The 12984-nt window shown below is 33.3% G+C and overlaps 1 protein-coding gene across 10 annotated transcripts in view; it reads right to left on the minus strand.

The window, feature by feature from the left end:
* Positions 1 to 12984, minus strand: part of LOC145293203 (uncharacterized) — an 897849-nt gene that overhangs the window by 120920 nt on the left and 763945 nt on the right. For 8 of the 10 annotated variants that reach the window (XM_080139719.1, XM_080139715.1, XM_080139723.1 and 5 more), the window contains exon 10: positions 6074 to 6109. The exons of the other annotated variants lie outside the window; for them this stretch is intronic. In XM_080139719.1, the coding sequence (XP_079995845.1) occupies positions 6074 to 6109 (36 nt within the window). The remainder of the gene's footprint in view (positions 1 to 6073; positions 6110 to 12984) is intronic. 10 annotated transcript variants of the gene reach the window in all.

The following is a 12984-nucleotide window of genomic DNA, read 5'->3' on the forward strand; positions in this document are numbered from 1 at the left end:
TCACATATGCCATTATAACTGCTTGTTTAGTATATACTAGACTGGGTTAGTATTCAGGAGAGCTGAAGGAATGAACACAATCATAAGCTATTTGAGTCTTCCATAACTAAAACAACTGCCTGATTCGCATATAATTATGGAAAATCAGACAGTTGTAGGGAATTAATTAGGATTTTAATTGTATTCACTTCTTTCTCCAGATTCCATTTTATAATTAGAAATTAACTCAGTTTTGCCAAAGGTATCATTTTGCATTAAAATAAACGGAACAATTTCTTTAAGAACTCTCTAATCAAAATAAATTTATAAAAAAATTATCCATTTTCTTTATCTTTTTTTTTTTAAATCTTGTTTGGAGTTTTCAATTCCAAAGGCTCCAAGTTAAAATCATCCACTTATTTTTAGTGTTATTAGGATTGTATGCTTCAAGGCCTTAACTAAAATAATTTTCTAAAGAATTATTCAATATTTATCGGACTGGTGCAATTTTAACTTTGATGACATCACCCAAGGCGACATCTTTTATAACGTGCCAGCTCTGGGATTTTAATTTCTCAGATGCAAAACAAGTACATTTTATTGAGAATCCTGTTTAATGTAAAAACTCACAAATGGAATCACCACCGCAAAAGAAAGTAAATGGAATCCAAAGATAATTGTATTTAATTCCTAAGAGATTAAAGGTTTTGTATAGTTTCCATTTTTGCTAATTCCGGCAATGAAATGGAAGTAATTTGTCTTTTTTTTTAATAAAAATATGAATATATCTGATTGGAAAAAAAAAATCCATAAAAAAAATCAAAGGATTATCCCATCTTCATTAAATTTTTATGTAATTTATTTATTTCAGTAAAAAAAAAAATGACTAGAGTATTTTAGCCATTTAAATCAGTGCTTCTCAACCTTTGTCCTCTTGTGGTTATTTCAGCATGAAAAGAAATCTCAACCCCACATAAAAATATAATAATTGCTATTTAGAAAAAGCATTTGTCAGCTTGACAATGAAGCACGATAGCCATAATATGACTTAATTGTTAGTATAAACTAACTCGTAAGTTATATTATGGCTGTTGTGTTAATGCTTTTTCTTCATATTAAAATATGACAACTTGAGATGGAAGCATTATTCAAATTTGAATAAGACAATATACTTAAACAAAATGTTTCAAATTTCAATGTGAAAATAATAACAAGAGATCTACATGTTTTTGTTTTGATTTCATTAAAATGCTTTCGAGTTATTTCCCTTTAAAAATCAAGCAAATGTCTTTGTGACTGAAACGTAGCGAAAAATCTTTGAGTAACAGGATTTAGTTCTATATTGCTTCTCTTGAATTCAACTTGAACTTGATTGGGGCTATACTATAGTGATTCCATAAGTCTACATCAGTAGAAAAGGCATAGAATTTCAACAACCATATATTTTCTTTGGGATCCATTCCAGGCCCAACAAAAGTTCCAAACTCATTTCAAAATTCCTTACGCCCACAAATCCATCCGTTTAGAAACGCTGATTTAAATTACTTGGCCTCTTTAATTTCAAGGACGGAATACGTTTTATTATACCCAGAGTCGAAACTCAGTGGCCGCCTATACAATGAGATAAGATGGGTATAAAACATGAAAGAAAAGATAAAGTAATTTTAGTGATGTAGAGTTTTCTTTTTTTAATAAAACAATACTTTACATTAATATTTTGTGATTAATAAATACTGAAAATGTCATTAAGATTTGATAATGCTGATTTTTTTTATGGATTTACATCAATAATGGGTAAAATTCATTTTTCTTTCGTTAAAAAACAAAATATCTTTTCATTGTCTATCCTCATACCTTATTATAAACGCACAGTTTTTTTTTAAGAACTATAAGTGAAAAAAGTAAGGAGACTCGACGTTGCCTGGGAATGAATGATGATCAACGAATGTTATGTACTCCCATATTACGATTGTCATCAAAATCGGTGAAATTACTCATTTTTCAATTAAATCGATTAATTGCCTGCTTTAGTTGGATAAGATGCATCAGAAGGAAGTTTCATATATCTCCCCACAGTGACGTTCACAATACATTGTAGTTTATATTGCACTGTAGACAATCTATTGTTGATTTTAGAAAATTGTTTTTTATATACAGGGTAACCCCCCCCCCCCCAAAAAAAAAACCGGCCCCAACTCTAATTAGTATTTTGTGCGAATGAAATGGAACTTTGGTCATAACTAGTTTATTATATTCAAAACATCACATCAAAGCACTAGGGTCTTTGGCCTTTTTTTCTCCGTTGACTGTAAAATGCTCAGAAAAACAATTGAATGTCCTCTGTTTTTTTTTGGGGGGGGGTTCTTTTTTGCTCAACACACACCTTCAAACACCCGGGCAACGTCGGGCACCCAGGCTAGTAATGAAAGAAATAATGAAAGGCTTGCATTAATGTTTGAAATGCAAAAATCTAGTATCATGCTTCAATTGTGCTCTAAACAGAAACATTCATTTCGAATACGCCCCTGTCATATCAAAGAACCTACTGTTGATTTTATATGTTTGGTCTTACTGCTTGTGCGATGATAATGGTTTGAATTTAAGTTTAAAATGAAAAAGTCAAATATCATCGTGCAATTGTGCTTTAAACAGAAACATTCCTTTTGAATGCGTTCTGTCATATCAAAAAAGTTGCTTTTATATGTCAAGCCTTTCGGCTTGTGTGGTAATAAAACTTCTCAAATGCATTTGTCATGTTAGGCTGTATAAAGTATAAACTTTGATTAAATTGCCTGTTCCTTCGTTCTGTGGATTATTTCGATTATCAATTATCAGTACTTTTCAAAGCCATTCCAATACAAAACTTATCTAAGAACACTGCCAGGCACATAAAGTATTTGCGTGTGAAATTTTATAAAAGTCGCCCGATCGTTTTCGAGTTCATAGGGAACGAAATCACACGCAGAGACACACAGAGACACACACACAGACAAACAGAGACACACACAGACACACAAACAGAGACACACACACACACACACACACACACACACACAAAGTTTCTTTTATATAGCAATAGAGGTAGAGATTAATAGATAGATTATTAGATTAGTAACAGAAAATGGTGAGACAATATTAGTCGCAAGTGAAAGAAATTGTGAAAATTTCGGTGTGTTATTTAATGTATGACGTTCAAGTGTGGTGATCAGATAGTTTGAGTTTTACTGATCATTTTACTAAAAAAATGTTTTTTAATTACGAGATCATAGAATCACAATTTAATTTGATAAACTTGTGACATTATCGAATGATGACGTTTTAAAAATACCTGTCTCTGACATGTATACTTTTTAATTTATTTATCGAAATATAACATTCAAGCTACTTTACCCTCTTGTCTTTCTCATGTAAAAAACCGATGATGAATGAGGATATTTTTTATTTTGACTGTTATTATGAATTAGCAATCCTTCATTGTAGTGAACTCAAGATCTCGTTTTTTGATATAACTGTTGAATATTAGTTGGTATGTCAGCTAGTAGATATTAAAGTTAAAATGCATTGTGCCGGTTTCAGCCATAAACAAAATGTATTGTAGACAAGGGGTTAGCAAAAGTCAAACATGTGACCTTTTGAGAAAAGTGTCCCTACCGGCGAAATGATCGCTGACAACCCTAGCAAAAGTTATATCAGACAAGGAATTGAGAGCATAGCGGACATGGGTAGTTGAACTGAAGCTTTTGAACCATCGAGATACCCTGTTTAAATGCACTAAGTAAGATGGAAATAATCAAGGCGATGAGCTAATAAATATTTTGTATTATATGTATTATTCGACTTTTATCTTGAATGTTATTCTTACAATATTTCATCTGATGTAACCTCTGATCTTCTTCGTGTGTATCTTGCCAGACTCTGGAAACTTTCTGTTGGACTCAGGAATTTATATGAAATCTTGAATGGAACTCTTCATTTAATTCATTCTCGCTATGACCGGGTAGAAGTCTTAAGTAATTTTTATAATTGTATTCTTAGTATCACCCGCATTGAGGATTAAATCTTGAAGCTCCAGAAGACTGTCACATAAAACTGATTATTATTTTAGCACTGAATCCGCTATGCCATGAGTGCTTGTGCAAATTCAAGATTCCATACGGATTCTTGAGTTTGACAAAAACTTGAAGAAAGTTAGAGATTACATTGGCTAAAACACTGTGAGAATAACATCCAAGATAAATCAAACTTTGATGATAACTAACCAATTTTTATTTGTTATTGTTGCATCATGTTATTTATATAACTATTGTTTTCTATACAACTATATTTATTGTCAAAGCAAGAGTTGTATTTTCCCACCAATAGATGGTAACAGGATAATGTGACGTTGACAAGAAGAAAAAAACACACAAAATGGAAATTGTTATAAAAACTTGTATTGAAAAGAAAGAGGAGGAAGAAAGAATATTTCCTTGCAAAAACAGTCGCGTTTTGCGGAACTTATCTGAAGGATTCGTCCTGGTAGCGATGAATGTTTCCTGTGGAGTTTCAGCCGGGTTGAGGAAAAAAAAGGGAGCCTTGAGTTTTTTGTGCTGCAGTTGCTGTCGAAAATCCTCACATGTGTCTGATGTTGAATGACGGAGAGAGCAGACAGACACATGTCGTCATCGAGACCCCGAAAGCAAAAGAAGTAAAGAATTCGAAAAAAAAACTGTTCTCGTGGTGTTGATGAGGATCTAAAAGGAAAGCCTGTGATTAGCTGTTTTTCATCCAATAACAGGGCACCTGTTAGTGACTTCTTGATAATTCCAATACAAGACCTGTTCAGTTTGTAGGCCATTGTTCTAGACCAGCAAACAAAGTAGAATGCTCACGTATCGAAATGTCATTACAAGGGATACCAATGCTGAAAGTTGTGATCTGGAAGCAATCATGCCGGACCGGGATATCAAACGTCAGCATGTTAACTCCATCATCTCGATTATGGTCGTAAGATGATGATGATGATGATGATGATGATGATGTAATAAAAGTAAATTTACACATGTTTGGCTCACTTCAATAGTTATGTTCGCAAATTGTTATAAGCACAGATAAAGAGGCTTAATCTTAATAATAACTGGTAATCTATAATATAAATCTCACCTGTCTATTTAAATGTATGTATGTATGTATGTTTGTAGGTCTACCTATCGTTGTGAAGCTCGTCCATTCGGACGACAAATATCTAAAACATTGATTCCTTCACCCTTAACTGGGTACTTTTCAACAAGGAGGGGTCGCTTTTTCCGACGATATTTTCGAAAGTCATTCCCTCTTTTTGATTAACTAGCCTTAATTTAAACCTTCGCCACTTCCGGTTTGGCGATAAACGCAACGGCAAAAACGTTACTTTTTTTTCTCACATTCTTTTTCTCTTTCGCGGTACGGTTTGAGCCTTCCTGCTTACTACAACTTTTGTTTTTCTTTTTTGCTCAACACACACCTCCAAACACCCGGGCAACGTCGGGCACCCAGGCTAGTAACGAAAGAAACAATAATGATTTATACAACTTTCATTTTATGTGCATGAAAAAGGAAACTCAGTCCTAATAACTGGCAATAATCTTCTTTCTATATAATAACAGTGAACGTGTGTATGTCTGCCAAACTTTGTGGTCTTGGAATTCAGAGAAAGTGGAGAGAGAGGATATCGGAGAGGCTGATTTTTTAGATAACAATATGATTAGTTTCTTGTTTCAAAATTTATAAGGTGGGGATTGATACTTTTTATTGTTCGAATTACTATTCTCATCTTGGATGTTATATGGAAATACCATCCAAAAATGAGAAGAGCGAATAATCGAAATAGTACAGTTTTAGCTTTATTATTCTTTTTATATGAATTGGTTTTGTATTTTTTTATCGATTAATTTCGTTTTAATGATTTCAAGTAGTGGATAATGAAGCGATAGTGAGTGAGTGAAACAGTGAAACATGTTAATTTGCTAATAGATTTCTAGCCGAGGAATCAAAAAAAAAAAAAACAAGAAAAAAAAAAAAACAGTTATTAGTATGTTAAAAAATATTAGTAATTCACCAGAAAATAAAAACTAACCTTTGTGGACTGTCAGGGGACTGGTCAAATGAAGCACTGAAAGAACATCAGCAAAATTGGCATCATTGTCTATTTTTAATATTATTACAGATGTTATTATGATTATGATTGTTATGATGATAATGACAATGATGATGACGATGATGATACTATTGATGACAACAATGACCATGATTACGATTATGATGGTGATGATGATGATTATGATGATGATAGTGATGATAATGACGATGATGATGACAATGATGATAATGACGATAATGATGACGATGATGGTGATACTATTGATGATGATGATGATGATGATGATGATGATGATGATGATGACGATGACAGTGACCATGATTATGATGATGATGGTGATGATGATGATGATGGTGATGGTGATGACGATAATAACAACGATGATAATGATGATAGTGATTTTGATGATGATGACACTGTTGATGATGATGATGATGATGATGACAATAATGATAAGGTGATAAAGAGAATGAAACACTCCATTGAGTTCCAAACGTTTTTCTCTTAATCTTGCGTGTAACATTACGATTTGTAGAACTAGATTGCATCTTCGAGATTTGGGTTACGAATAGACTTAAGAGGAGTTTTTGTTAAGGAGTATATACAAAGATTGTTTCTGGGTCACAATCTATCCAACACTTATCACTGACTGTTTTTTTTTTTAAATCTTAAAGTAGTATTTTTAGCTCGTTATATCACATGGCTTAATGTCCTGTCTAGGGTGATTTCTATTACAAAAGAAATAACATCATGCTTGGAGTCTCTGTAATGAAGCTTGGCAAAGAAAATCTAATAGAAGGTTCAAGTCGTCTCCTGTAATTTAGATTAATAATCACAAAAGAAAAAATCCATCTATTGATTTGCTAATAAAATCCACAACTTTCTGTACGAATAAACTTCAGTCTGTGCTCGACTTGTGGACCATATTTAAGTCATGAACATCTAGCATTGTTTTATTGCCGTTCAGTTATATGAAGGAACACTTTGGTATTAGTCTCATCTAGATCGAAATCTATCAACACTTATCGTTGGCTTATTTTTTTAAATCAAAAAAGAATTTTTTTAGCTCCTTACATCAAGTGTCTTCATGCGTTGTGTAGAGCGATTTCTATATAAAAAAAAACCCAAAATATAAAAAGACGTCATACTTGGAGTCTCTATAATGAAACTAAGGAGAGAACGTCTAACACAATGTTGAAAAGGTTCCAATGTAAGTTAATAATAAAATACAAAAAAAGAATTCATAATCCATTCTTCAATTCAACTATTTTTACTACAGATAAACTTCAGTCTATGCCTGACTTGTCGATCATGTTTCAGTCATTAATACTCAACAGTCTTTGTGTTTTTATTACCGGTCAATTATATAAAGGGACACTTTGGTGATCGTTTCATTAGTAGGGAGAGTGATCCTGAATGAACTTCGCATTCGCTGGATCTTACCTCTCCCAGATTTTTATCAGTGTTATCTCAAAGATAATGTCTATCAAAATAATCTACTGACTATTGCTGAGATGAAGATGACCATCAAAGCAACAGTAAACTCAGTATCAAGAAGAGAGTATATTAGAGTTATAGACAATTTTGTGCATAGTTCTTATAATGGAATGACCTAGCCCCCACCTCCACCCCAGACAATAAGATAGACATTGTAGACATAGTTCTCCGGGATTAGAGAGTTCAAGACACCGAAATAGACAATTTCTTGCATAATTTTCAGATGTGTTTATAGCAATGGCTGTCACAAGACAGAGCAAACAGCAGACCTCAGGTTTTACATCTGAGTGTTCTTTCTATATGCATACCTTAATGAAATCTAGGGGTGCATCTTTCCCAATGGATTAAACACGCCTCCAGATACCAACCTGGAAATTTTTACATTTCAGCACGATACATACAGCATTCCCAAATAGTCACTCATGGGGTACTGGCCAGGTTCATTCGTGCTTAACTTTGGTGATATGGTGAGAACCGGTGTGTCAATGTGATTATGCCGTATATCCTTGAAGTAATTCTATGAATACAGCATAATCACATAGACACCGGTTCTCATTAGATCACTGAAGTTAATCAATTTTGAGCCTGGTCAGTACCAGATGGGTGACCTTTGGGAATACCAGGTGCTGTATGTAGGAGGACGTAGGCACTTCCCTGCAAAAATTCTCATGGTTAAACTTGAAATAATATTTGCGTTGGTCTGTCAAGCTTAAGTTTGAAATAGCATTTTTGTTTGTCTGTTATTTTTTACATTAAACATGTTATTTTTGTTAGTCTTTCTCGCTAAATTTTGAAATAAAATTTTGTTTAGTTTTGCTATGTGTGAAATATAATTTTTGTTAATCTTTCATCCTTTAAATAACTTTTCTATCAGATTGTTATGCTTAAGTTTAACATATTGTTACATACTGAAGCGGGTAGATCCCGGTCATTAGATAAATGAAGTAAATAGGGTCGAAAATAATATTTAGTAAAGGAGAATGCTAGAATCGAACTCAGTGATCAAAAGTTAAAAGAATACATATTGTTATTTAGATGCAATGCTAAGAATATAGAGAATTGTCCATTATATTAGAAATAGCTATACAACTAATTAGGTCAGAGAAGTAGAATCGGACAATGTAAATTAAGGAATGTCTTTGTGTTGCCAAAAACGTGTTGGAGACATATGTAATATCCACGTGAAAAAACATCCACATGTTTGAGCAGGTTCTGACGTCACAAAGACAGATAGATTCAATATATTTAGTTAAGTTATGGGTCGAAATTAGTTGAGATCAAATCAGTTACAGCTAGGAGAGTTGAGAGAGAGAGAGAGGAGAGCTGAGTTAGCTATGCTCCTTTCGTAGACGAGGCAGAAAGGGAGACAAGACAATGTATTAATTCTGCAAGACATCGAATACCTGTTCTCATCATCCAACTGGAATAAAAGTCATAATTTCAACCGCAAGGTAACGTGTTTTGTCTTCATCTTTGTAAAGAACTTAATAATAAACCCTTTCCAAAGTGTTGTCTGTATCCCTCTTCAATAATGTATCATCCCTCCGAGTTAAAAGAACTGTCCACTACGCATTTCTCTTCACATCTACATCCCAGTTTATTAATAATATGAAATCTCCAAAAAATGACGCCATCGTCGTCACCGTGTACACTGTTATATAAATGTCTTGTTCCCGTTATGTACCCGTGCTATGCTAAATATAGTCTGCCAGGCTTAAGCTTGAAATATTATTTAGGCTGATCTATCATATTTAGATCTGAAATATTATTTTAGTCAGCCTGTCTTCCTTAAGAGTGAAATAGCATTTTTGATGGTTTGTTATGCTTAAGTTTGAATAGCATTTTCACTCATCCGTGTAGTATATGTTCGACACAGCATTTCGTTTGTTTTTTTTATGTTTAATAGTGAAGGGACGATTCCAATATTTTTCCCGATTTTAACTATAGATTTTAGATCTACTGGTAGTTCAAAATCTATGAATATTTATTATTTTATAATTAGCACCATTAATATAAAATTAAGTTTTAATAAAAGATAAAAAAAATAAAACAATAGAATCGTTTCTTGGCATCAGAAAATAAGCACAAAATTTTCCGATTCTGACACCGATTCCGATACCCAAAAATGTTCCGACTTTTCTGATTCACGATTCCGATTAATTGTCTCAATACTACTGTTTATAATTGAAATATGATTGTCCTCTGTCTCTCAATCTTAAGATTCAAATAGCATTTTCCTTAGTTTGTCACACTTAAGTTGGAAATCGCTTTGTCAGAAGTTCGAAATATAATTTTTATTAATCTGTCGGGATCATATTTGAAAGAGATAACAGCATCATTAAATTCTTTTTAAGATCTTCAGTTCTTGTTTCATTAATGTCAGACAAAAGAAAAAAATACAGAAATCATTTTTAAATCCAAGACAAGCAAATGATCTAGAGAGAAAACTTGTGGCATTAATTTATGCAGTGAACGACCCGTTTTTCTGTAATGTTACCTCGGCATATTTCGGCAGCTTATATAAACCTCCGGAATATGGCGAAATGCTCAATCAGTGCAGCAGACGACAGTTTAGTTAGTAAATTAAAAGAAAATATTAGTTATTGTCATGACAAAAATAAAATCCTTAAAAATTAATCATCTTAGTTAAACCGTCATAATGAATCTAGTGCGTTTACAGATTATACTACGGTTGCAGAAAACAAAAGTTCGTTCATTTTGCCAGAAAATACATGTGGTTTCAAGACATTTCAACTGTTCGAAATTGAGAGTGTGTCATCGATTTGGAACACACCGTGACCAATTGGAAGAATTTCCCGAGAGAAATTTGAAAAAACGTACTTCCTTAGGAATCCCCGGCAGATAATCGAAAATGTTTAAAAATAAAACAAAATAGTTTCTGAATTTTTGAGATGAAGATTGGTTATTCGTATTGTTTGGATTCATCAGACTACTGTTCCCATCTTGAGTTTCATTTTCCCAACGTTTCGGTTGATGTAACCTACGACCTTCTTCAGGTGTATTACGTCGAACTCGGGAATGTTTCTGTCGAGTGGTTAGAGTACTTTGAAAAATCAATTGTTAAAATAATATTCTCCTGAATGTTGAAGGTTCAATTATAAATGTGGGCAACCGAAAACCTGAAGAAGTTCGAAGGTTACATAGACGAAAACGTGGTGAAAATGACACTCAGTATGAGAACAGTAGTCCGATGAATCCAAACAGTACGAATAACCAATTCTCATCTAAAAAATTCAGAAATTATTTATTTAATAATATGAAAAATAAATACATTTATCATAACAATAAATTTTTGTACCCTCCAAAAATCTCCGTAAAAACCGTTTGTTGTTAAGCATTATTTTACAAAAGAATGTTTATTCATCAAATTTATCATACGTTGATTATTATTATTATTATTATTATTATTATTATTATTATTATTATTATTATTATTATTATATTTCAACTTTTCTTCATTGAAATTACTATGTGATAAATGTTTTTTATCATGTTTTTTTTTTAAATTTTTTCTAGCGTTTTAAAATTTGTTCATCGCTTGCCATATTCTGCCGGTTTACGTAAGCTGCCAAAATTATGCCGACACAGCATCACGGAAAAAGAGGTCGTACACTGCATAAGTACCCGCCAAACAAACAAAATTCTTAATATGATGGAGATTCAAAAGCCATTCCTAAACTTTATGCATTTATGATGATTATACACGAGTAAAACAAATTAGTCATTAGTTCAAAAGAAACAGACACACACACACACACACACACACACACACACACACACACACACACACAAATTAGTGATTAATTCAAAAGAAACACACATACATACACACACACATTAGTGATTAATCAAAATATAAAAAATAAAACAATTTTTCATGCGTATTATTCAAGACGATGATGCTGATGAAGTAGATGCTGATGCTGATGAAGTAGATGATGATGATGAAGTAGATGATGATGCTGATGAAGTAGATGATGCTGATGAAGTAGATGATACACGCGTTTTGACTGTAAACAGATTTTAATTACAAATTGATGAAGCCCGCATAACAAACGATGAATTATTCATTTTATTCCGTTGGAAACTTCGGTAAAAATTCGTGATCGTTATATTCAAAAGTTTGGAAAAGATTTTCATAGAATTGGTGATTAAAAATAGTTATTCGTTCACGAAACCAACGTTTGGGAGGAGGAATAGTATCGTGTTGTTCCTGGCTATGTGTCGTGCATTTTGCAGAAGCTTTTGGAGAGTGGCAAGAAGAGCACTAACAACTGATGAATATGAAGTTAAATTGGCGAATGAAAAGATGAATGAAAACATGAATGGGTCACTAGTTAATAAGTGCTAACTCACAACGAGATTTCGGGAATGAGATGAGAAAACCTGAACTGCCGATCAAAATATATTTATATATCAACAATTTTACAGAAATGTTTCTTGAGAAGTTTTAGTTGGTTGTTTGTTTTTGTTTTACAGCATATCAACACTTTTCAGGTTATTTAATGCCGAATACACTGATTTTGAAGAATTTTTAAATAGAATATATTTGTTTTCTTCAAGTAGGGTTCTATTTAACCCATAGTTGGGACCTAACAGGTATTACCACTCCGGGTCAGAGTGGACTTGGGAGCAATGGCAATTAAAGGGTGGCTCCACACTCCCCAAAGCCCGCAAGCTGGGGCCTCACCATCGGTATAGTTTAAGGTCATTGAGAAGTTTTAAAGTTCATGAATAAGAAGTAGACAAAGTTCCTTTCAAAGTTCCGTTGCGTGGTTGTGTGTGTGTGTGTGTGTGTGTGTGTGTGTGTGTGTGTGCGTGCGTGCGCGTGCGTGTATGTATTTCGTTAAACAACAGTGACAACTCCTGTTTGTTTCTTCACAAATCCAATGATCTAACGTTCTGCTCCAGTGTCAACAGGAACTCGACATATCTGCAAACGTGTTCGACTCTCATACATCTTCGTCAGGCACGTGATGAGTTATAAAGTTACAATTGGTAAATTTATTGAGAAAGTTGATTAAAACCGTTTTATTTTATTTTATTTTTTACAAAGAGATTACCACATATCAAGGCGCAGAGGCCACCCAAGGATAAGGGTTAATGTGTATATTATAGTCATTGGGATAGTAGTGGAGTAATCATTTGCGGTGGAAATTTGATATAATCAGATTGGCGAGGACGGTTCAATAACTTGTTTATGTTGGACTTGAAGACGACACTATTGTAGTCAACTGAAAAGCAAACCAGCGGAACAGCGTTCCACAGGCGAGCAGTTCAAGGAAAGAAGCTTTGTTGATGGAATCCACGTTTAGGTTTATGCACCGATCAAGTGTGGGGGAATTTATTGATAAACCTTCTCCTCATTC

The sequence above is a fragment of the Euprymna scolopes genome, chromosome 14 (assembly GCF_053919585.1).
Source record: "Euprymna scolopes isolate OS-2025 chromosome 14, ASM5391958v1, whole genome shotgun sequence".
Lineage (NCBI taxonomy): Eukaryota > Metazoa > Mollusca > Cephalopoda > Sepiida > Sepiolidae > Euprymna > Euprymna scolopes.